This window comes from Drosophila santomea, chromosome 2R (genome assembly GCF_016746245.2).
Source record: "Drosophila santomea strain STO CAGO 1482 chromosome 2R, Prin_Dsan_1.1, whole genome shotgun sequence".
NCBI classification, from domain to species: Eukaryota; Metazoa; Arthropoda; class Insecta; order Diptera; family Drosophilidae; genus Drosophila; species Drosophila santomea.
The window spans coordinates 15,915,762-15,937,364 of NC_053017.2; the positions used below are offsets into that span (position 1 = coordinate 15,915,762).

The 21,603-nt window shown below is 43.2% G+C and overlaps 2 protein-coding genes across 4 annotated transcripts in view; one reads left to right on the forward strand and one right to left on the reverse strand.

The window, feature by feature from the left end:
* Window positions 1-21,603, forward strand: part of LOC120447252 (putative polypeptide N-acetylgalactosaminyltransferase 9) — a 58,758-nt gene that overhangs the window by 28,310 nt on the left and 8,845 nt on the right. For all 3 annotated transcript variants that reach the window (XM_039628780.2, XM_039628778.2, XM_039628779.2), the window contains 3 exons: window positions 3,811-4,179; window positions 4,244-4,408; window positions 5,142-5,335. In XM_039628780.2, the coding sequence (XP_039484714.1) occupies window positions 3,811-4,179; window positions 4,244-4,408; window positions 5,142-5,335 (728 nt within the window). The remainder of the gene's footprint in view (window positions 1-3,810; window positions 4,180-4,243; window positions 4,409-5,141; window positions 5,336-21,603) is intronic.
* On the reverse strand, window positions 9,690-11,713 carry LOC120447253 (imaginal disk growth factor 6). Its single transcript, XM_039628781.2, has 3 exons — window positions 11,513-11,713; window positions 10,513-11,088; window positions 9,690-10,450 (listed from the first exon to the last, which is right to left on the reverse strand). The coding sequence occupies exons 1-3, from the start codon at window positions 11,640-11,642 to the stop codon at window positions 9,798-9,800; spliced, it is 1,359 nt and encodes a 452-aa protein (XP_039484715.1). The 5' UTR covers window positions 11,643-11,713; the 3' UTR covers window positions 9,690-9,797.

A 21,603-nucleotide genomic window follows, 5' to 3' on the forward strand; every position in this document is an offset into this window, starting at 1 on the left:
AAGACTCTCCCCAACGCAGCCCATTAACTTTGGTTTATGGCTCTGAAAGACAGGCGAAGTGCTTCAATCTTCGTTTCAGAGTGGCTAGATCGTTTTACAACTTCGCATGTGGTTGCAGATCAAGAATGGGGTTATGGTCTGGAAATAGATCATTCTTCTGAGGGCCATAACTTTAGGTTGCTCCCGATGGGGGGCTATTGTAGTGTGACCACTGTGGCATACTGCTACATGGGCAGCAGATCTTGCAGTGCCTTAAAGTTGCTCGGCTCTGTGTTCATAGCTGGTAATTAGTGTTGTTGTACTTATTGGCTTTGGCCTTGGGGCGCGTTACCACCACCGAAATGGCTAAAATGGGAAGAGGTTGCGAGTGGCTGCAACACGACGTTTATCGCGCGCTCGCATCGCGTTCTTAAGGCAACTAGCCCCCAACAGCCACCCCCCTCAACTCTCACCCCACCCTGCGTATTCCGGCATATCGGACCCTACCATATAATGCAGCAAGGGAACCAGCCTTCTGGCCATGTTATCTTGATCGTTGGCCCGTTTTCCCTGGCCACCTTTTGCCTCCCGATCGCCTTGAATCTTTTTTTTTGTGATTTTTTTTTTTACGCTCTGCTTCTCATATATGCATAATTCTTGTTTTTACAATTTAGCAGCGATAATGATTTTATATATACACGGCGATACGGACACGCCCCCTTTTGGGCCAGATTGATTTGAGCCTGGCCTGTGCGTTTTCCCCCGTTGCTTTTAATCAATGCTAATCCCAGTTCTTGATTTGTTTCATGTTCTTCGCATGTCTATTGGTATTTATGGCCCACACACACACACACACACAACCACACGCATACATAAACATACACAAACGTATCCCTTTCGGAAAATCCCTGGGCATTAGGCGAAATAACGGTACTTTGGCATATTATGTTACTTTTATGCGGAAAACATGATGATGAAACGCAGGCACGCAGCCAAAACAACCGATACGTCAGTTTCCCTCCCCTTGCCTCTTCCCCTCCCCCTTCTACGCACACACACGAAAGCATTTGTCATGTGGCCACGCCCCCTTCCTCCACAGCACACCGCCCCCTTTTTCCACCTGCTGTCGCTGTCTATAACAAAACATTTATAGCTTCCTGTCACGCTCAGGCGTGTCCCTCGAGCTCTGTTCGCCGCGATTGTCTCCTTTTGTCTTTCCGCCCACCCCACTAAAGTCCCCCCTCCCCGACGCCCCTGCTCTTGAAACCCCTCTTCTGACTGATGGAAGGATATGGAAATATAACGCATACGCCATGCTGAACTACGCAACACGAATGCAAAGAATTGTCAACTTCGATTTGCCAAATGCAGGACAGTTGAAGGTGAATTGATGTACAAAACTCGTACGGAAGAAGTTGACAACTGATTGATCAATTATCACTTAACTTTATTGGGATAAGTTAAAGAACAAAACAAGTTTGTCAAGAGATCCTACATGTGTCTGTGGCACTTCAAATGTTACAATTTTTAAAGAACGCCTAATATTTCAAGAAATATTCGAGAGCCCAAAATAACGCCTAGATATTGATTTATGTTGACTGCATAGAAAAAAAGACAGCAAATAGTTTATAGTTTATTTGCTACACTCAGTGAATTGTCAACTGTGATTTATTAAATGTAAAAGGCTGAAGTCAGTGGGGAATAATTGAAGAAAACGTCAGAAAATACATTGATTAATTAAGATTTTATGTCGGAGGTGCCTTTTTGGCGAGCTGCAAATAATGTCCACCCATATCGGACACAGCTTGAGATTTATAGCGAAGTCGAAGAACGAAAAGCTGCACATAATATACAACATTGTAGGACTCACCTTTGTGCAAAGGGCGTGACCATAATTGGGTTATTTCGATCGAGGTCCGCTGGACGATAAAGGGACAACAGTTGGTGGGAAAGGGAAGGCGAGCGCTGTTGGGCGGAATCATTAATATCAAAGGAGACCATAAATATGCTACAGTGAATCAATAAAAGGCATAAAATCCAGTTACAGACCCTCCTCCGCGCCCACGGCATATATTTTTTATTGTTTTTTATTACGATGATGCGTGTGCGAGCCCAGCATGCAAAAAAGTTCATCACGAAAGGGTGTGGGTTAGGATTTGGGAATGGGAATGGCAATGGGTGGAATAGAAATCCCAGGACTAAGGATATTCAGAGCTCGAGTGCCTTGGTGCACGCGTGAATATTTCGCAATGAAGTTGTAACTACGGCAACCGGCGACAAATCATAAAATTTATGAGTCCAGTTGCCCTCTCCTTTCCCCCCCAACTCTCCCTATCTTTTAAGCCAGCCGCCTCTGGGCAATTTAATGGTTTTTCTCTCATTTTCCATTTTTGTGCTGGCGAATTTATTGTCGGCTGATTGGCCTCTTGGTTAGGCCCCTCTGTGGCATAATGCGGTTGGTATCCTCGGTGGATTCCCGACCCCCGTTTCCACTTATTCCCATCCTAGCCTTTTATGGCTTTTCATTTTGCCAGCTTTTGCTAGCTTTTTTATGCTTATTGAAATTGAAATGATTGTGGTAATTGAAATGTTTTTGCATGCCTGAAAGTTGGCCACTGGGAATGTCTAGAATGCGTCCGATGGTTCAGAAAAAATATGCTTCTTAATTTGGTTCGAATCGGGAGATGAGTTTAGCCAGAAGAAAACCAGTTAATACGACCATTAAGTCGCCGAGAACCCTGTTAGGTTGTTATGGCGTTTTAAATTAACTGGTTTGGCTTTCATATCGTATTCGAAAACCTAATGTTAAACTCAGGTTCGAAAGTTTAATAGGTTGCTATAAAATCTTTCATTTTCGCATAGTAAAATCCATTACCTGGTTGTCCTATTCACAGAATTCTTTTATGATCATGACTTGCTGAAATAAAGGAAAATACTTTGAAGGACCGTTTTTTAATCTGTAAATTACCTATTATTGTTTACCGTTTTCTTGTCGTCATGTGCAGAGAATTATTGGCCCTTGCCTTTTAAAAACCCAAAAGCAGAAACCAATTTTAAGACTTTAGGTGTAAGCGTCTTAAATCCGTTTGAAAGTAATACAACAGTGAGTTTAAGCCAAGAAAATACTTTTAATTAAATGTCTAATCCCCTGAAGCAGAGTCTCAGGTTGTGTGTTAGTCCTTGCATACTTTTCCATTAATGTTGTTCCTTTTTTCGAAGGACAACGAACGCGCACACAGCGTCAGGACACAGACAGGCATTCAGGCGATGCCCAATAAGTGTCAGTTGTGGTTGACAAATCGCATAAAAAGCAGATGTAGATCCAGGAGCCTGGAGGAGTGGGGATGGGAAAGGGGAAGGGGAAGGGGAGTTGTATGGCGGAAAAGCTGGAGTGGAGTTAGCAGCTGAGAACAGGGAATTCATATTTCCATGCAAATGCAAATAACAAAATAATAAAATGCACAGCATGGAGAAAAACACTGATAGCACAGCACTCGCATGAGAGGGTGGATGAGAGTGGAAAGCTGGGAAAACAGAAGCACACTCACACACTCGCTCACACACTCACACATATGCGCAAATTTGCAAGGCAAACCATTTTTCATGACCCTGTGAAGCAGCTTCCTCGGATGATGGCGACTTTTCATGTGCAATGCACCTACGAGTGCTGAGTGTTTGTCCTTGTATTTTGTCGTAAATTTCACGCATAACAGCGCTTTATCTTCATCCTGCCGGGTGTGCTCAGTTTACCTTTGACTCACAATTTGAGTGAAAATATAAAGTAATGCCGACACTTACCGTGTTTCCTCTTGCCGTTTTTCTCTTTTACAGATAGCAAAAAAGTGATTGATCCGCCGGCCAACTTTGAGGAGAATCCTGGCGAGCTGGGAAAACCAGTGCGTCTGCCCAAGGAAATGTCCGAGGAAATGAAGAAGGCCGTTGACGATGGCTGGACCAAGAACGCCTTCAACCAATATGTATCGGATCTCATATCCGTTCATCGAACTCTGCCCGATCCTCGAGATGCCTGGTGCAAGGACGAGGCGCGCTATCTGACCAATCTGCCAAAGACCGATGTCATCATCTGCTTCCACAACGAAGCCTGGACTGTGCTGCTGAGAACGGTTCACTCGGTTCTGGATAGGTCGCCGGAACATCTTATAGGAAAGATTATCCTCGTCGATGACTACAGCGATATGCGTGAGTTTGGACTGTCTTCTCTGCGTCTTACTTCAGTTTTTAATGTATAATCTCTGTATTATAGCTCATTTGAAGAGGCAGCTGGAGGATTACTTTGCCGCCTATCCCAAAGTCCAGATAATTCGTGGCCAAAAGCGAGAGGGTCTGATCCGAGCCCGAATTTTGGGTGCCAACCATGCCAAGTCCCCTGTTCTCACCTATTTGGATTCCCATTGCGAGTGCACAGAAGGTGAGTTCAAAATAATCGAATTAAATATGCACCCTGCCCAAAAGTATGCAGCACTTTTTTGCATTTACTTTTTTTGGCATTTGCAATTTCAATTTGCAATATTGTCAATATGCTAATTGCCCAAATTAAGCTCTTAATTGACTATCCAACTTTTGTTAGCCGTTGATGGTCTATAAAAAATTCATGTTAAACAAATATTTGAATTTAAAAGTTCAACATTCAAACGGCAAATTTTAGTGGTGCTAAACAAATTTTTTTCCACAATATATTGTTGTTAAATGTGATTAGTCTATTTCCCAGCGGATTCGTTGTCGTATCTCGTTGAATTTTGAGTATTCTGTTCTTTGCCAAACTCAATTTTGATGGCCATCAAACGAAATCCGTTGGGACGAAAACAATGCCAATAAAACAAGAGCCTAGCTCTAGAGCAATCACTTAATCTTCGGCATTAGGCCGACTCTTTTACCATTTTTGCCTCTCATTTTATTCTTTTATTAAGCTTATGCACAGAGACAAAGTGTAGGCCTACGAAAAAGGCAATCAATTTAGGAATCTTGACAGATGGTTGCCGAAATGTAAAGAAAATCAGAACAAAGTGAACTACATTTCTACATTCTACTTCGTTCATGGATGGAAAAAGGCAATTAAGTCAGACAGGAAAGGAATAGTTTTCCATACTATATTGATCCTTAAGATGATTTATGATTTAATACTAATCGTTAACGCTTTGCAGGATGGCTTGAACCGCTTTTGGACCGCATTGCACGTAATTCCAGCACTGTGGTGTGTCCTGTCATCGATGTCATTAGCGATGAGACCCTGGAGTACCACTACCGCGATTCCGGGGGAGTTAATGTCGGAGGATTTGATTGGAATCTTCAGTTCAGCTGGCATCCGGTGCCCGAACGTGAGAGGAAGCGCCACAATGTAAGTGAATCAGTTCTTAGATATTATTTCATTTATCAAGATATTATTTCTTGCTGTGTACTGAGGATATTAGGCACTGTGGAATGAGCGGTTTTTGTGCGGTTGACTTAAACATACATGACCATTTATACCGCAATGTTTGCTTTTAGTTATGTTTGTTTTACGTTGGCAGGGTTATAGCCATATCCACCAACTTTGCATTCCCTTTTGGAATGCCAAAACCATGAAGCCGCTTAAAGCGCTCGGACGTGACTACAAAAACTGAATGTTTGCCGTGAAAAGGGAATGCGGCTGTCAATACAAACACACACATTCACGTACCATCCAATGGCAAAGAGGGAAACGGAAACAAACACCCATTCTCACGTACAGGCCACAAAAGTGTCGTTCGCAATATGAGCTATTAGAACTAAGAGTCGTTTCCCTCGCGCAGATGAGCTTGCAAATTTATACTCAAGTTGGGTTGCAGTTAGTGGAGAAGTTATAGCCTTGGTTAGTTATGTATGTATACGGGAGGATAGTGGCGAATAGCCGTAAAGCATTCCGGAATTTTTAAAGAGCCATAAAGGTTATAATCGTAAAACAGAGGATTCTTAAGGTCGAGATGCCCTATTTCTTGGCTAAACAAGAATAATGGGATTTTAGAGAGCATCAAAGTGCAGTTAAATAAACACCTATATATATGAGAGTAACAACTTCCTTTTTGAATTTCAGAATGATAATTCAAGTATATTTCAAGTACGGATATTTTTCATATCCCCTGGTTTTGGCACTTCCTTGAAAGTTTTGCAGCTTCTATCTATCCCATCTTTCTTTTAGAGAGCGTTTGCTCACTTTATGACCGCCTGTGCCCAGCACGTACAAACTTTTCCTATACACTGACAAGCAATTAGATACTCCCGCGCTTTGGAAAAGGGGGAAAGGAGCTCCACAAATGGCCATTCGAAACTGTCGATGGGTTTTCAGATCCGTCGACAGCTGCTGCCGCATGTGTAAAAGCGGGTTAAAGTCCTGCTTGGCAGAGCACTGTTTTCCACTTTTCACCTGGCCTACAATCTGAGGCAGATGCTAGCGCGAAATGCTGGCCGTTTCAATTTACTATTTGTTTAACGCTTTAATTAAAAGTTCATAATTACACCGTGTCGCTACCCTGATTCTTGTGTGCGAATTGCCTTAATGCCCGGCACATGGTGGCGATATATTACGCATACGCCGCCTGTGGCAAGGCCACAAATTGCAAATGGCGAATTACTGAGGCGAAGAAGCGAGGAGGAGTGCGAAAAAAGCGGGCTATGACACTGCAATTAAAAGCCCAAAATGTTAAGAGCAAATTCTGCGACGTCGGTGGCTTCGTTTTTGCGTCTGTTTCTGTTGCATCGCCGTTTTGCGGCGTAAATATCTGGCGTAATTGTTTTTACAAGCGCCAGGGGGATTTATGGCAGGATTGTTGCCGAAAAATCCCAGCACAGGCCGGAATTGTTGCTGCTTCCTGGCAGCATGCAGCTTTCAGCATGCAGCGTGCAGCATGCGGCGTGGTAAATTCTGTCTCCATCCTCGCCTCAAGTTGCACTTAGCAGCTAAATCAAGTAAAGCATTTCCCGTCTGCAGCAACATTGGCAATTTGCCGACCGACCGGCGGAAGGCAACTGCTGCTGGAACCCATAAATGTTCTTCCCCGCCATGTTCCATGTGTGTGAGTGTGCTTTTGCGAGGGGGGAAGATAATGGGGCAACGCGGAGGATTTCCCATTTTCCTGCTGCTGCACATGAAAAGTGAAAAGTTCTGGCTTTAAAATGTAGGTTAAAGTGGGTGCGCCAAGAAAATATTTAAGCTAGCCTCTCAACCGATTGCTAATTTCTAATATCTATTTGAGTTATGCCACGCCAGGTGGCACAAACAAAGCTCAACTGCTGGGGATATACACGTAAACTCCATCCCCTTTCAAGGGATTTTCGGCTGCCGACGGGCACAGATGTTGACAGTCCCAAAGCTGCCTGAACGAAAATCCTTCCAGCAACTTCTGATGTCTGTCCAAAGTTGCTTAACTTGTTACGAGTTGCCAGCAGCAGTGAAGCAAAGGCAACAGCAACAGCAACGGCAACAGAAACAGAAACAGCAACAGTAATAAGACTAGCTTGGGGAATCAAAAATACATATTCGTTATGGCCAGTGCCATTTCCCCTGCACTCAAAGTTGCTACTTCAGCTTTTGTTTGTATTTCCTTGGCGGATCCTGATGCTGCTGCAAGGTAAAAGTTGTGCTGCTTTCAGCAGTCAGTGTATATATATGTTATTTTTATACTCCATCGCAAAATCCCCGAATTGAATCGGCAAAAAGGAGCTGGGGAGCTCGGCTAATGGCCTCCCACTCCAGCAAATCAATCAAATCCAGTTTTAAAAAGAAGATTCCAAATCTGTGGCAGTTAATCATTTCCGATGGCTTTCTTAAGTTGTGAATGTTCGTTGAAATATTGTTGAGCACTTTTTTTTTGTGCCCACGGATAACACTATAACTATAACAACACAGCTTTAGAATTATTATACTAATATCCAGTTAAATGTTATATATTTTTTCTTGTTATGCCATATTTGCCGACTCAAAGCGATATAGAAATTTAAATATTCCCGAAACCACTGCACATAACATGAAAATTAATTCGCCTCGTTGGCACAACACCGCAGGCTTCCGTATATATACGAATATTTCTATGTGGCAGAGCAGTGGAAACTAATCCTCGCAACGAGAAAAAAAATCTGGAATAAAACTACGGGTGCAAACAAATTCTCATAGAGCAGATCCCAGGGGCGGGAAGTAGTTGGCTGCTGTGTGAAGGGCGCTGAAATACTAATCCAATTATTTTAGTATAAAGAGTAGCAGAAGCGGCAGCATCAGCAGCAGCATCAGCAGCAGCATCAGTAGCACCACCACCAGATATAGTAAAAACTTATTTGATAGCGTGGCCAGGGCGTATGCGCAATATGCGTGCTGCAGGAGCCAAAGGCAAACGCACACAGAGCACTCATACGCAGTGTTAGCCAAAGCGTTTAACTATACATAGAGAGGCCAAATATACATAAAGAAGAGTATGCCTGAAGTGCCAAATCCCCGCAGCACGCGCTCTCCAATCCCCTCCCCCTTGATACCCATATATATATGGTATATCCTTGTTTCTCAGCCGAAATACAGGAGGACTTCTGTAACCTGAACGTGAGTAGAGTTTGTGTGTAACTAGAGTGTATCGGTAATTGATTGGCGTTAGCGTTTAAAAGGTGGTAAAATGATAAAAATATCAAAATTATATATATTCAAGCATTTAGTTAAACTAGAATTTAAGCATCTAAGCAAAATGGTTGATCTCTTGGAATTTCCGTAAAGTGCCTTGTTCCACCGCCATTACACAGTAAAGTTTTTATGTTTGCCACAGGGAAGCTCTTCCGTAAATAGAAAATTGTGGGCAAAGTTTACCTTTAAAAACTGTTTAGGCTGTCGTCGTGGCTCGTTGGTTCCAATTCCAACCTGCCGTATATATGCAAGTGAAATGGGGCCTGTGCGGAATGGTAAATGCTTTCTAATACCCCAGGAGATGTGAAATGCGAAAGTGGTTGGGTATGGAGGACTAAAGATAGAGCTGCTCTCATCACGTTTCATTTCATTTCTTTCGTTCGGATTGTTGGGTCCCATTCGAGAGCCTTTCTGTGCCTTTTTGTACCTTTTTTTGCCTTTTGGTGTTTTTTTGTGCCTTTGTCTGCCAGTGGTTGTAGTTGTGAAATCGTGCATAACACAGAGCTATAGCTTACGAGTTGGGGTGTGTAATACGCTGCGTATGCGAAATTTTCGACGTTTTCGCTTCAATGACAAATGTTGAGCACTCAATTTCGAGCTTTCGTTGCCAGCTTTTTGGGCACTCAATGTTCAATGTTTGATGGCGGGGGGGTATCAGCCACTCTGGTTGCTTTAATAATGAAGCCGATTAAGTATTTTCTGTCAAAGTCAATTGGATTTCGGCTATTCATCGGAGCATTAAGAGCATTGACGCACAGCCCACAGCGAATGCCTAGATATTCCCCTGGGTCTTCTGATTGTGTAGTTTATAAGCAGCGTGTCGAAAATTAATGCTGTGCTGAAACGCACAATCGATACATTAAATTGAAAAAGAAAGCAAATACGATTGCGAAGTTTATATATTGAATACGAATTTGATATCCAATCAAGTTGCGTGGGCATGGAAATCTATAATTATATTGCCAAATTTGAAATGAACATTATACGCTCTGTGTGCCAGTAGCACATAATTGATATATATGAACCCACACATGTTTCCTTTGGGGCCCAACCATAAACTGAAACCATTATGTGTTCTTAGGCACTTTATGACATTACAAATATAAATGGGTCAAATATTTCTTGATCAAGCATTTTCTTCACATTGTCAGTTATACAGAAATCAAACTGAAATCCCACCTTAGTTGGTCAGACGGTACTTAACCGCCCTGAGGATGGGGTACTTCTCGTTGGTGCAGAGTCCTCGGAAATCGTCGTAGGACAGGTCGAACAGTGCGACTCCACCCAGATTTTCGGTGCGCACATAGCCGGCCTTATCGGCGGCGGTGTCGGGATCCTCGAAGCTCACCCAGATGCCATTGTCGCCCTTCTTGTCGGCTGCCCTATAGGCATACGATCCGAAACGCTTGGCGGGATCCTGAACCTTGGTCAGCGGAGCACTCGCGCCCTTGGAATAGGCGTTGTTCTGGTTGGGCAGCAGGGCACAGACCTCCGGCCAGCTGTAAATGCCAGCCACCTGACTGTTGCCACCGACGGGTGCCTCGTCCTTGACATCCTTCACGGGGGGCACACCAGTGTCGCCGGAGTCATCGGTCAGTTTCCATGGGCGACCGTAGGTGGCCACGCCCACATTGATCTTGCTGGCGGGACAGTTGTGGCGCAGCCAGTACTTCACCTGAGCAGCCACATTGAACTCGGGATTGCGTTCGCTCAGTTCGTAAATGGGTGCGGCATAGTCGGCCACTTCGGGATTACGCTGGGGCGTGAAGAAATCGAAGGCCGCCAGATTCACAAAGTCCAGATAGTTGACCACAGCGGGAATGTCGTAGAACACTGTGGTGATGGGATTAGTATTACAAATGAAATCTCTAGACATTTCGAGTGGGAATACTAACGGGATGAGTTCACATTGGGCAGCACGGTGGTGGAGAGCAGCAGGTTGTCCGGACGGAAGGCGTTCTTGACATCGCGGAGCAGAGCAGTGAACTGTTCCTTGTGCTCCTCGGACTTCTCATCGACGATCGAGTCGCCGGAGAAGACCTTCTTGAAGCCCTTCCACAGGCTGCCGATGCCACTGTGCACCTTCTTCGGCTTGTTCTTGGGGAACTGCCAGGCGACATCCAAGCCATCGAATCCGTAGGTCTTCACCAGCGAGTAGACGGTGTTCACGAAACGATTGCGACCAGTGGGGCTCTCCAGCAGCTCGAGATACTTGTTGGGCAGCTCCTTGGCATCCTTGTCCAGCTCAATGTCCTTGTCACCGCCCACACTCAGCAGGATCTTGACATTGGGATACTTGCGCTTCAAGCGGGTCACTGTGCGGTACAGTCCCTTGCCCAAATCCAAATCCAACTGCTGGTTCAGACTCACCGCCTTGTGCGAATCGCGCTCGATTCCGGCGTAGCCATAGATCAGATAGTCGCAGAACTGCAGAGCCGGCTCCAGTTCATCGATCACCAACTTGCCCAGACCTAGATTAAAGAGCGGATTTGGCGATTAAGTGGAGAGTTCTACGCACTGGGAAAAACCTGATCATTTAATCACTTTAGGACATAGTTTATGTTCAAATTCATTAATTTCTAACTTAATGATTCCTTCTATCTTGTAGCACATATTTTCAATGCAATTAAAAAGTTTTTGTTTCAATTTATGAGCAGTCTCGGTGCTTTACTTTTCAATTATCGCTAACACACTCGACCCAAATTGCAAACAAATAACAAATTAAACAAATCGAGTTCCGAGAATCTGTTGATAAGCTTAGTCTGTTGTTTTCGATTTCGTTTTCTGATTTTATTTTTTCCAATTGGCAACTTCCAGTGGAGGTTACATAATAGTTTAGAGAGAGAAGTATAGTCTACAAAGTAATGTGAACTACGGTGTACGTCGTATACCAACCTTCCTTGACGAAACTGGTGGAATCGTAGTAGCAGACCAGGTGCTTCTTGGGCAACTGCGGAGCTCCCACCTTGGAGGCCTGAATGCTGGCCAGGCACAGCGAAACAATCGCTAGGGTTTTGATGATCATCTTTGGATCGCGGATTTCACTTGATTCCGTTGAGTTGTGCGCCGCTCAAGTGTCGACTTGGAACTGAAACTGGGGCTTTACTTCGCATCCCAGCTTGTCGAAGGTTGAGACGTGGTCGTCATTGTTGTTCTTTTTGTTTTTTTTTGCTGCTGTGGGTTGAGAGCAAAGTGTGAGCTGATAAACAAAGCTAGGCTCGGACGCGATCATTAGAAATAAATACAGTGGAGATTGGATCAGGTGAACAAGTTTAATCTTTGCTAGATGTCGATCTCTACTGCTGTTTGCTTATTTGAAATAAATACTTTATTACCAAACTGCTGAATTTAAAATATATATCTCAATTACAAAACTACAATTAAATTTCACTTATTCTTAACTGCAGCTTTATGGGCCTTAACTGGTTTAAAGTACTTTGTAGATCTTTAGTTATCTCGTAGGTGTGAATCATCTTTCAAAACTTGTTTCTACTGTATTAATTCCAGTACTTTTGTGTGGGCTTCGCACAAACATATTTAAATTTTTACGACTTGGATGTCGACAAATATTATTTTTTCGCTGTTTTCTTCTCAACTCACTTATCATTGGTTTGTTTTCTCTTCTTGTTTGCTGCTGCTCATGAATTTTTCGTGCCTCGGCATCGCCAAATTTGAGCTTTTAGGCTACAGCTGCTCCGCTGTTATCAATTCCCGACCTCGATTTGTGGGGCTTTTGTGCTGAGCCCCAAGCCCAAGCCTGGGCTTCTTGTTTCCAGTCTCTTCACTTCTTTGTTTCCCCCCGTTTCCCTATTGTTGATTCTGGCATAATTCTTGTGTTTGCTTGCCCTAATCGCTGTTCAATCCACTCCGCTTCCTTTTGTTCTGAATCTCTTTTGGTCACACATGCTGATGTCTGGGCTCTACATCGAAAAAAAAATGTAGTACTAGTTCGAATAAAGAAATTGGCATCCTCTTACCAACAAAACTAAAAAAAAAAACAACTATAAATGTTCATAAAAAATGAATTTTAACATGGGCGTGATAGACTTATTTTTTTTCAGAGTCTTTTCAGACTTTGATTTTTTGCTGTGCTGGAAATGTTTTCTCTTTTTTAATAATTCATGCTTTAGAAGTGGTTCGTGTGCTCCATCGATTTCAGTTACTTAGTCCCTGTTGCCCTTTCTTGTTTTTTCCTCTCATGTCCACAGTTGCCATTCCATCTACGTATCTGTATGTAACTTGAGGAATTGTTTTTTAGAATTCATGGATATACTCAGTTTTACATTACGAAGGGCAAATGGAATTGACATCCAATTCTCACATCTCCATTCGGTTTATTTGAATGTTGGGCAAAAGAAATCCAACAGATTTCTTCTGGCACTCAATTATTTTTGCAGCAATTTCAATTTTTTACATTATCAATTAACAGTCTTGCTTTGATCTTTTTTTGGCCAGCTTTTGTGGGTGTTAATTCACGGAAAGTGAGTGAAAAAATCGGGTTTAAGCTTTAGCTTTGAAAAACCAATCACATGCACGAGCGCTTTTGCCCCAAATTAAATAAATAAAAAAGCCAGGAAAATGGAAAAAAGGTTTCATTTTAGGTCGCAGGAGGTCTCCCAGTTTTTTTGTCGTCTAAAATTTTAGCAAAGCTTTTTCTCTTTTCGCCTAACGCATTTTGGTTAATTAATTTTCGCCATGCGCTTTTCGCCCAGTCAGCGCCAGCGGTATATTACTTAAACATTTTCCTTGTAGTCCGCATAATTACGTGCACGTTTAACTTTTAATTGAAATGTTGTAACAAGAGTTGATGGTTGAGATAGGAGGTGGAAAATGTTGGAAAATATGGCAAAAAAAAGTGGTTTTCAGCGCAGAACTGAACAGAGTGGAGTGGAACTAGGACCCGGGGCCTGGGGGCTTGTCATGGCAATTTATAAAATTTCTTACCGCTTCTCGCTTCCCCTTCCTTTGCCTGCTGGTCTGTCTATATTTCAGTTTATTATATCGAGCTGAAAGCTGGCGCTCTTTAATTAAAAGCGTAGCCAGCAGACACACTCACACACGTTTGCATTTGATATTTATGAGCGACCCCGAAGTATGATACACTTTAGTGGATTGAAGCGAGACCGGTTGGCAGATGGCCAGCAGGGTGTTGCCTGCTTTTTGGCCGGCATTAATAATATTCCAAAAATATTATGAGAATAGCCAGCAGAAGCTGAAGGCGGCTTTAACGAGCCAGCTGGGTAGAGGAGCACTGCATCTACGGTAGAACTTCTTATGAAAGATTCACAAGCGTTTGCTTTCTCTTGAAATTGCTCTTTTCTAAATTGTTCGTACATCCCAGATTGCAACTGGGCTGAACTAGATGGTATTAGCATCTAACGCTACAGTACATGGTATTGAAAAAAGACGTTACTTATCGAATTTCAACTGTATCGCTGCTCAAACACTACGCTTTTTTCGCCAGCATATCTTTGCATATTAAGCCATGGGCAGAGGGCAAAAACCAGCACACACCAGTAAACAGAGAAAACTTTGTTGGCTGCTCGTTTGTTTCGGTGCGGCAACAGACACCCCCAACCCTTAACCCATGATAGCCGGAAAACCGCAGAAAGTGCAACACCAGGAGCAGCAACAAGATCGCTTCGCAATTTTCCCTCGTACTTTGTAAGTGTATTAATTTGCACCCAATGTCGAGGCACAACAGAAAATGTTGCCAAGGGGGATAAAAACCCCAAAAACCCGAGACTAACGACCATTTTGTATGGGCGGAGGCGGTGGCAGCGGGGATGGGGGGCGTGGCCAGAGTGATTTGTGGCTGTATAAGACAGATGGAGACCAGGGATGGCCGATGGCAACCGATGAGATGCAGATTGAAGCTCTTACCGAAAGCGAAGCAATTTTCGGCTCAGTTCATTTCGGATAACTAATTGGGCCAAAGTGCATTTGTGGCCTGCAATTTTGCAGCCCTGGCCCTCACACAACATATGCAAATCACTCACTCAGCCGCACACGAAATACACACTTCCATATATGTATGTATGTTCGAAGGTTCGTATATGCGTATATATTTACGTAAAGAGGCAGGGAAACGTATCCTGTGCATGAAAGTCAGCTTACGTGGCGCATGATTTATTAAAAAACGCTCGTAAAAATGCACAGCACACTCGACGAGCACGAAAAAAGCAAGAATGGATTCAATAGTCAAGTGCCTCGACCATAAGATACCCGGTACTCGGTCAAGGGCGGTCTCATTGTTGCTCATATTATATAGTTTGATCTGTAAATTTGCTGGCATGTTCAAGTGAGTTGATATTGATATGAAAACGAAGCATCATTTAAGATTTAAGAGTTCATACGGACGGACAGAACAAACTGAATAGGCAGGCGGACAAGAATATATAATATATACTTGATAAGATCTAAAACGAATATACCCCTCCACTCAACGAGTAGTGGGTATAAATAGAGGGGCGTTGGGAAAAAGAAGCACAACACATCAAAGGCAGAGCAGCAACAGTATGATATCACCCACTATGCCGCTGTTGCGAAAATGCATGAAAAATAACTATGGAAATAAGCAGAGGCAGAGGCACTGGCAGAAGCACTAACAACAGAAGCACTAAAAATAGATATGAAATTTTTAAAGCTTCCACAGCAACTCTTAACCCATCCTCGTTTCACGCCCCCTGAAGCAAACACTTAGTCGCGGATGATGAGAGTTGTGGGCGTGGCGCACACATATGGAAGGACGATCGACTGCGAGCCAAATTTTTTAGACCATCCATCAACTGTCAGCGCCGGGTTCATTTTTAAGCAATTTTCGCAAACGAGGCGACGGCCAAAACTCATGCCACTCCGAATGGGGTGCATACAAAATGTATGGAGAGTGGAAACAACTATTCCATCTAAGCTCGAACATAAAATTGCATGAATAAGAGAATATACAAAAGAACAAGAGTTTTGTATTTTTAACAAATTTCCAAGCGACACTTTATACTCATCTAAAAATAATGTGCAATATATGTTCACATTCATGCAGGGTTTTAAGGAAGTTAAACTTTATAAAATGCAAAATATTATTTTTGAACTACAGAGATATATTTTTTAAGCTAAGACTGGCTTTATGTACCTTTTTTTTAAGTGCACTTGCATGGAATTTAGGCAAAGTTTCCGCTGCTATTCTCAGCCACAGTCGCTCGTCGTTATCAGAAGCTCCATCCTGCATCCTCGTTCCCCTCGTGGTGGTGGTGGTCAGGCAATCGGAAGCGACAGGCCATGTTTGGTTTTCATCGCCAGTTCCCGGCAGCGCAATTTCGTATTATTAATTAGCTGCCATTCCATCCAGAGGAGTGGAGGATTGGAGGAGCAGAGCCACTGTGTCGTCATGTCCGTGGCACATTTGTTCTGGTTAGCGGCGGTGGACTATAAACTCTGGTTTCGGGATCCTCGCCAGTGCCAACAGCAAATTGCCAGTTAACCCAATCCAAACGAGCGCAAACCGGGCTTCATTTGCATAGCGTCATTTTTGGGAAATATGTCTTAAGCCCCATTTACAGCAACTAATGGATGTGGGGCATTCTAAATGACATCCACGAAATGATAAATGTGAGAGAATTAGGGGCGCTTAAGTTTCCTTTTTTTTGGTTTTCGTAGTGCGAAAGAGGACAGGATTCGGTGAGAAAACCTGCTGTTTTACTGGACAAAGTTGTCCATACCATTATACGAAAGTTGTAGCAAAGAAATATTGTATGTGACACAATTTTAAATTCACGTAAAAACTGCAGATGCAGATATGTCAGAGTAGCTAGACCCATTTAAATCTACATAACTGCTTAGAAATTGGATGCAAATGGGTCGCAGTAAGTGAGCCATCTGCATTTTGTTAACTGCTAACTGCTAATAGGTGCATATTTTCCGGCATTCGTCGTACCTACAAATTGCATGCATAATTTATGCAGGACTTGAGACCAGCGTCCATATTCGCTCATCAACTGAATGTAAGCACGTACTTGGAGGGCAGTTACCGCCCAACCATTTCCTCTGCACCAACTTTTCCATCTATCAAACATCCATCTGCCCAGCTGCCATGCAAATTGAGCACGCGTTTCGCATAACCAAAAATTACACTTTCATCAAGTTTAGGGGGAGTCCTTGGAAGTGGGGGAATTAAGAGGTGGAAAATGGGGGGTTAGTGCCCACGGATGCGGACAAGGCCAAAGGTAAGCGTGCTCTTTACTTTGGGATAGTGGTAAAAAGTCCAGCTTAGAGTGCACCTTGGAAAAAATTAACTTTTACCAAGATTACAACATACTCCCTTATGACTTAAGATTCTTAGATAAAAGGCATTTAAATCGAGCCATTATAAATAATCAAAGTTATCTAATTATCTAATACATAATTTACGTCTTTTAGCCGTTTATTTCTCTGTGTAACTTTTCGCAAGTTTCGCGAGCTTAAGAGCTTAAACAACATCAGAACAAATTAAATAAGCGCGGATTTTCGGCTCGTCCTTGGGTGGGTCAAGCACGTGCTGTTGGCCAGGCTTCTGCCATTTTGACAGCGTAATTTAGTAATGTCCTGGGGACGGCTAAGTTGAAGGTTTCAAGTGTACGGGCGGAAAGTCTGCCTGCCTGCCGGCGAGCATTTGGCATTTTCTTTTAATTTTCCAACAGTTAAGCCGCTCTGCTTCTTGCGCGTTTCTCGCCGCCAGATTTTACTGCTTAATACGCAAAGTTGCACTTTGGTTTTTATTGCACTTGGTCCAGGGGATGTGCCGTCGGCTCCAGGACCTTTGTGCCAGGATGCGCTGCGTAGTAGTAAAAACGTACAAAGTTTTGTGCACGCGCTTTCGCGCCTGAAAATCGCTGCTGCGTTTTATTACAGCCCCCTTGTTGCCATGAGCGCGCCTCCAAGAGGGGCTCTGAAAGGATTTAGGTAAATGGAAACGGTGCGGGAACTTAATTCCGCTTTTATAGTTGCAAATCCTTTCTCGCAACTTTGCCAAGCTGACAGTCAACGAAACTATGTATCAATAGCTTTCTAGGGCACACAGCAAATAATCAGCTTCTCTTAAAGTTTAAAATTAAAAATTATAATTTCTATAGGGAATTTACCTTCTTCAGCAGGACTTTAAAATCACGACTTAACACTAAATCAGGACTACACTACGCCCCTGCCTTTTTGTCTTCCTCTTAAATAGTGAGGGTGTTGGTTAAGGGGTTTTTGGAGGGGCTTGGGGCGGTTAAGCATTTGCTAACAGTCCAGTGAACCGGTAATCAAAGCAAAATCAGCAGAGCACTGAAACAACTTTTTTATGCTAATTTCTACCACCTTTGCCCCCCCGTTCCCTGTGTGTGCGTGTGTGTGTGTATGCGTTCGCTACATTAAACATTTAAATGCGTTTTTAAGCAGCCCGACATCCTTGGCGATGCTGCTGATGCTGCCGAGAGTGGGTTAAGCAGGAGTCAAGAGAACGGAAGGGATTTGCAGCACTCGAGCAATAAGCCAAACTGTAGCTCCCGAATAGATCCATGCAGATGCAGGGCTACTTATAGCGATTCCACTTCCACTTCCATTTCCATTTCCGCTTCCGCTGCTCTTCAGTCAACCGCCCCCATTGACCTGAAGCACTCCTCAACTATTAACTTTGGCCAAGATTGCGACTTTTTGGTGCTTGGCTCGAAATGCAAATAGCAACTCGGGCGTATGAAGCTCTCAAGTTGGCCCCGCTAAGTTGCCACTTTGCCACCGTCTCACAGATACTGTCGCTGTAACTGTAACTGTATCCTGTATCCTTGTACGCTTGTATCCATGGCTCGATGGCTCCATGTATCCGTATGCGTGTGTGTGTGTGTGTGTGTGTATGGGTGTTTGCGGTGCCGCCTCTTTGGGGGCGTGGCGAGGCCCAAGCACTTGTCAAAGTCAACTTCACATTATGTCAAGCAGCGTTATATTCATTTTTTCGCGCGTGTCTTGCTTTCCAGCGACAACGTCTTCTTTATTTTCTTTGCGCATAGCATGGAATAGCGTACAGGGTAGCAGCGGGCGTATCTACAGTTTAATAACATATTTTTTGGGAGACTTCTTGAAAATCTATCAAAATAATGGTGGCTTACATATAGATTTAAATGAGTAATAGCACGATTTCCTTGCAAATATATCAGTAGTTTACAGGGTATCCTCGCCTTAAGATCTCCTTGGTGTTGCATTTTTAAACTTTATCATCGCCTGCTACCCCATGGAACGCTGCCTGCTGTGCACTAAGAGACCCATCGGCACTTGATGCGTGGCTGGCGGGAATCCCGGAGCGCCTCGTTCCTTAGACATCCCAGGAGCAGGCAGTCGAAAGGCTCCTCTGACATTTACGATATTCGTGGGCATATTTTTTTGGGCGCCTCCTGCCGCTCGACGTGACTGTTTTATTTGATGTTAATGTGGATACGTTGATGCCACTCCCGCTTTCCCTTTCACTTCCGCTAAAGAGGTTTTACGGCTGAAGGACACAAGGGTGGTGGTTGGTTGGGTTTTTGGTTTTCTGAGGCGTCTTGGCTGGAAAGCCACAGCAGGTTAGCACATTATTCACAAAGCCAGGCCTTTAAAACCGAACCGCACTCTGAGGTTTCGCTTGCTTAATTTGCGGTTGAGGTGGTACTGCAAAAGGCGTCCGACAACCCTGCGAGATGCGCCCCTCATTTCTCATCATAAAGTGTGTCACACACTTTAACCATTATGAATGGCCGGTGATTTATTTTGATATCCAAATTGCCGAGTGAAATGTGCGACAAATGTGGGAGTTACTTTTGACATTTTGTCATTTTAAGCTCTATTTCGCAGTCTACGTTTTATTCTTTCGCTTCTTGTTTATACGATGCTCTGGAATAATTGATTGTTCCAGGACAAGCTACGCAAAGTGGCCTTGTGGCAGGATTAGGGGTAAAAAATATTCTCTCTGAAAGGATATATATATTCGCCACGTGAACAAAAGGGCTTAGTGAAAATTTATTTCGCAACTTCATTGTGTACTTTGCGGTCTTATTGACCGATTTAAAAATACTTTGTTCGCTTAAATACACAATTGATTGATTTTAACATTTGAACAAAAGTTTGTTTTGTGCAAACAATTAAAAACGCAATTAATTGCCACTTTGTTAGTAAATGGTATAACACTTTTTTGTATCCTTACATGAAAAAAAACAGCACTTGTGGAATGCAATTTAAATAATTAAAACATTATTATTTGCTTATAATTATGTGGAAAGTTTTATTTGCAAAAACAACATCTTAGATTTTCCGTTGAGGATCTATAAATTGGAAATTATTTACCATAGTTGCGGTTGCATTTTAAAATTGATTTGCCAGTATTCTTTGGTTACTGCCACGATTTTCATTTTTATTTTCCGACCCCGCACAAACGCCACATGACACGGCCATAAAAATTGCGTTTATTTGCCCGCTTTTAAATCATTTAAGCTGCATTATATGCAGCCAACGGCAAACACACACACACAAATGCGGGCCAACAGGAAAACTGAATGAGAAAATGGGAAAATGGGGGTGCGAGGGCTTGGAAAAGCGAAAAGCGAAAAGTTCTGCCTCGTTGTTTGCACAAACAGCAAGTGCAACTGCAGCAGCGGCGGCGGCGGCGGCGGCAGCACGCTTCACTCATATTTTCGTGTATATTTATTTATCCAGCTCTGCATTTTATTTCATTTCAGTTTATTTCTCGCTATGGAGAAACTTTTTTTTATTTCAATACACACACAAATATATATTTATATGTATATATATAGAGTTGTTGCCTTTTGCTTCCATTTCCCGAGCGGAGAAAACGGAAAGCAAAAGCGGATACACACACAGGAAAAGCGTTAAAAAAACGAACAGAACTCGGGCTTGTTTGGGTAATAACAACAAAAGAAATCTTTTTACACTCGCATGCCCAAAACCACGGCTTCGACCCCCCGGAATACCCCGGAACCACCTTGAAGCTTTTCACTTTTGCTATTTGTTCTGTCACTTCCGGTGGCAACAAAAAATGGCCGCCCGCATGCCAGTGAAACTTTTCCCTCCTCCCCCGCATTTTCCACCGGCCCCTCCAGTCGCCGTTTTCCATATTCGGTGCGTTTCGCATATTTGTCCACATTGTTGGGCCTGTCGCTTTAGTTTTGGAGATGGCTCCCGTTTTCGGCGAACCGTTGCAGGCGTTTATTAAATGTCACACTGCGAATTTTCCGACGGACGGTCGCTAACCCCTTCGTTGCGGGTTTTCCCTCCTTTCCTGCGCCAGCAAAAAGTGGCACTTGTCGCGTTTGGAGATTTTACTTGGTTGTCCGGTAGCCGGATCTTTTTTTTGGGTCTGGATCCCCCACTTCTTGTTGACTTTAAGTTACACGTTTTTAGCTGTCTTCCACTCATCCTGGCTGCCCGGTTTTTCCCTGTATTTCCCTCTGGGCCTTTGCTGTGACAATTTCATTTATTTTGCCATTTCCTGTTTTACGTTTGTCAGCGCTTTTTTCGCTCATGAAACTCAATTACATGACCTGCAATTGTGTATGTTAACTTAGCCAGCACTCATGGTTGTATCCTTTGGCCTTTGCCACGTTGCGTATACGCAATAATTACTGACGGCAACCTCTGTCGCGTATTTCGCGTTGTTTCGTAATAACGAAAATTATTATGATGTCTCCCCGGAGAGCAATCCATTAAATGGAATGCAATCACAATAGATATATACAATAAATGAAAATGCTCATTCCCGGATAATTAATTAACAATTACGAGACAATGCCAACGCTGACTGCAAAACTTTATGGTCCAAATTTATTTAAACAACTACAACCAAGTGGGAATCTCTTATGCAAAACCTCAATGGAGCACTAAGCCAAACAAAAGACACTACAAAACCTGGGGAGTGGCGAAAAGAGTACTTGGCCATCAGGTTTCAGTAGAGAATAACGTGTTATTACAACTTTCTGAATTATTTAGCCTGA

What these genes read in the sequence shown, in the direction of transcription:
- LOC120447253 (XM_039628781.2), bottom strand. Translation starts at nt 11,642, where the DNA reads ATGATCATCAAAACCCTAGCGATTGTTTCGCTGTGCCTGGCCAGCATT. An exon ending in CACCAGTTTCGTCAAGGAAG is followed by an intron (nt 11,089 to 11,512) that starts GTTGGTATACGA and finishes TCTTTAATCTAG; the next exon opens with GTCTGGGCAAGTTGGTGATC. An exon ending in GCCCAATGTGAACTCATCCC is followed by an intron (nt 10,451 to 10,512) that starts GTTAGTATTCCC and finishes CCATCACCACAG; the next exon opens with TGTTCTACGACATTCCCGCT.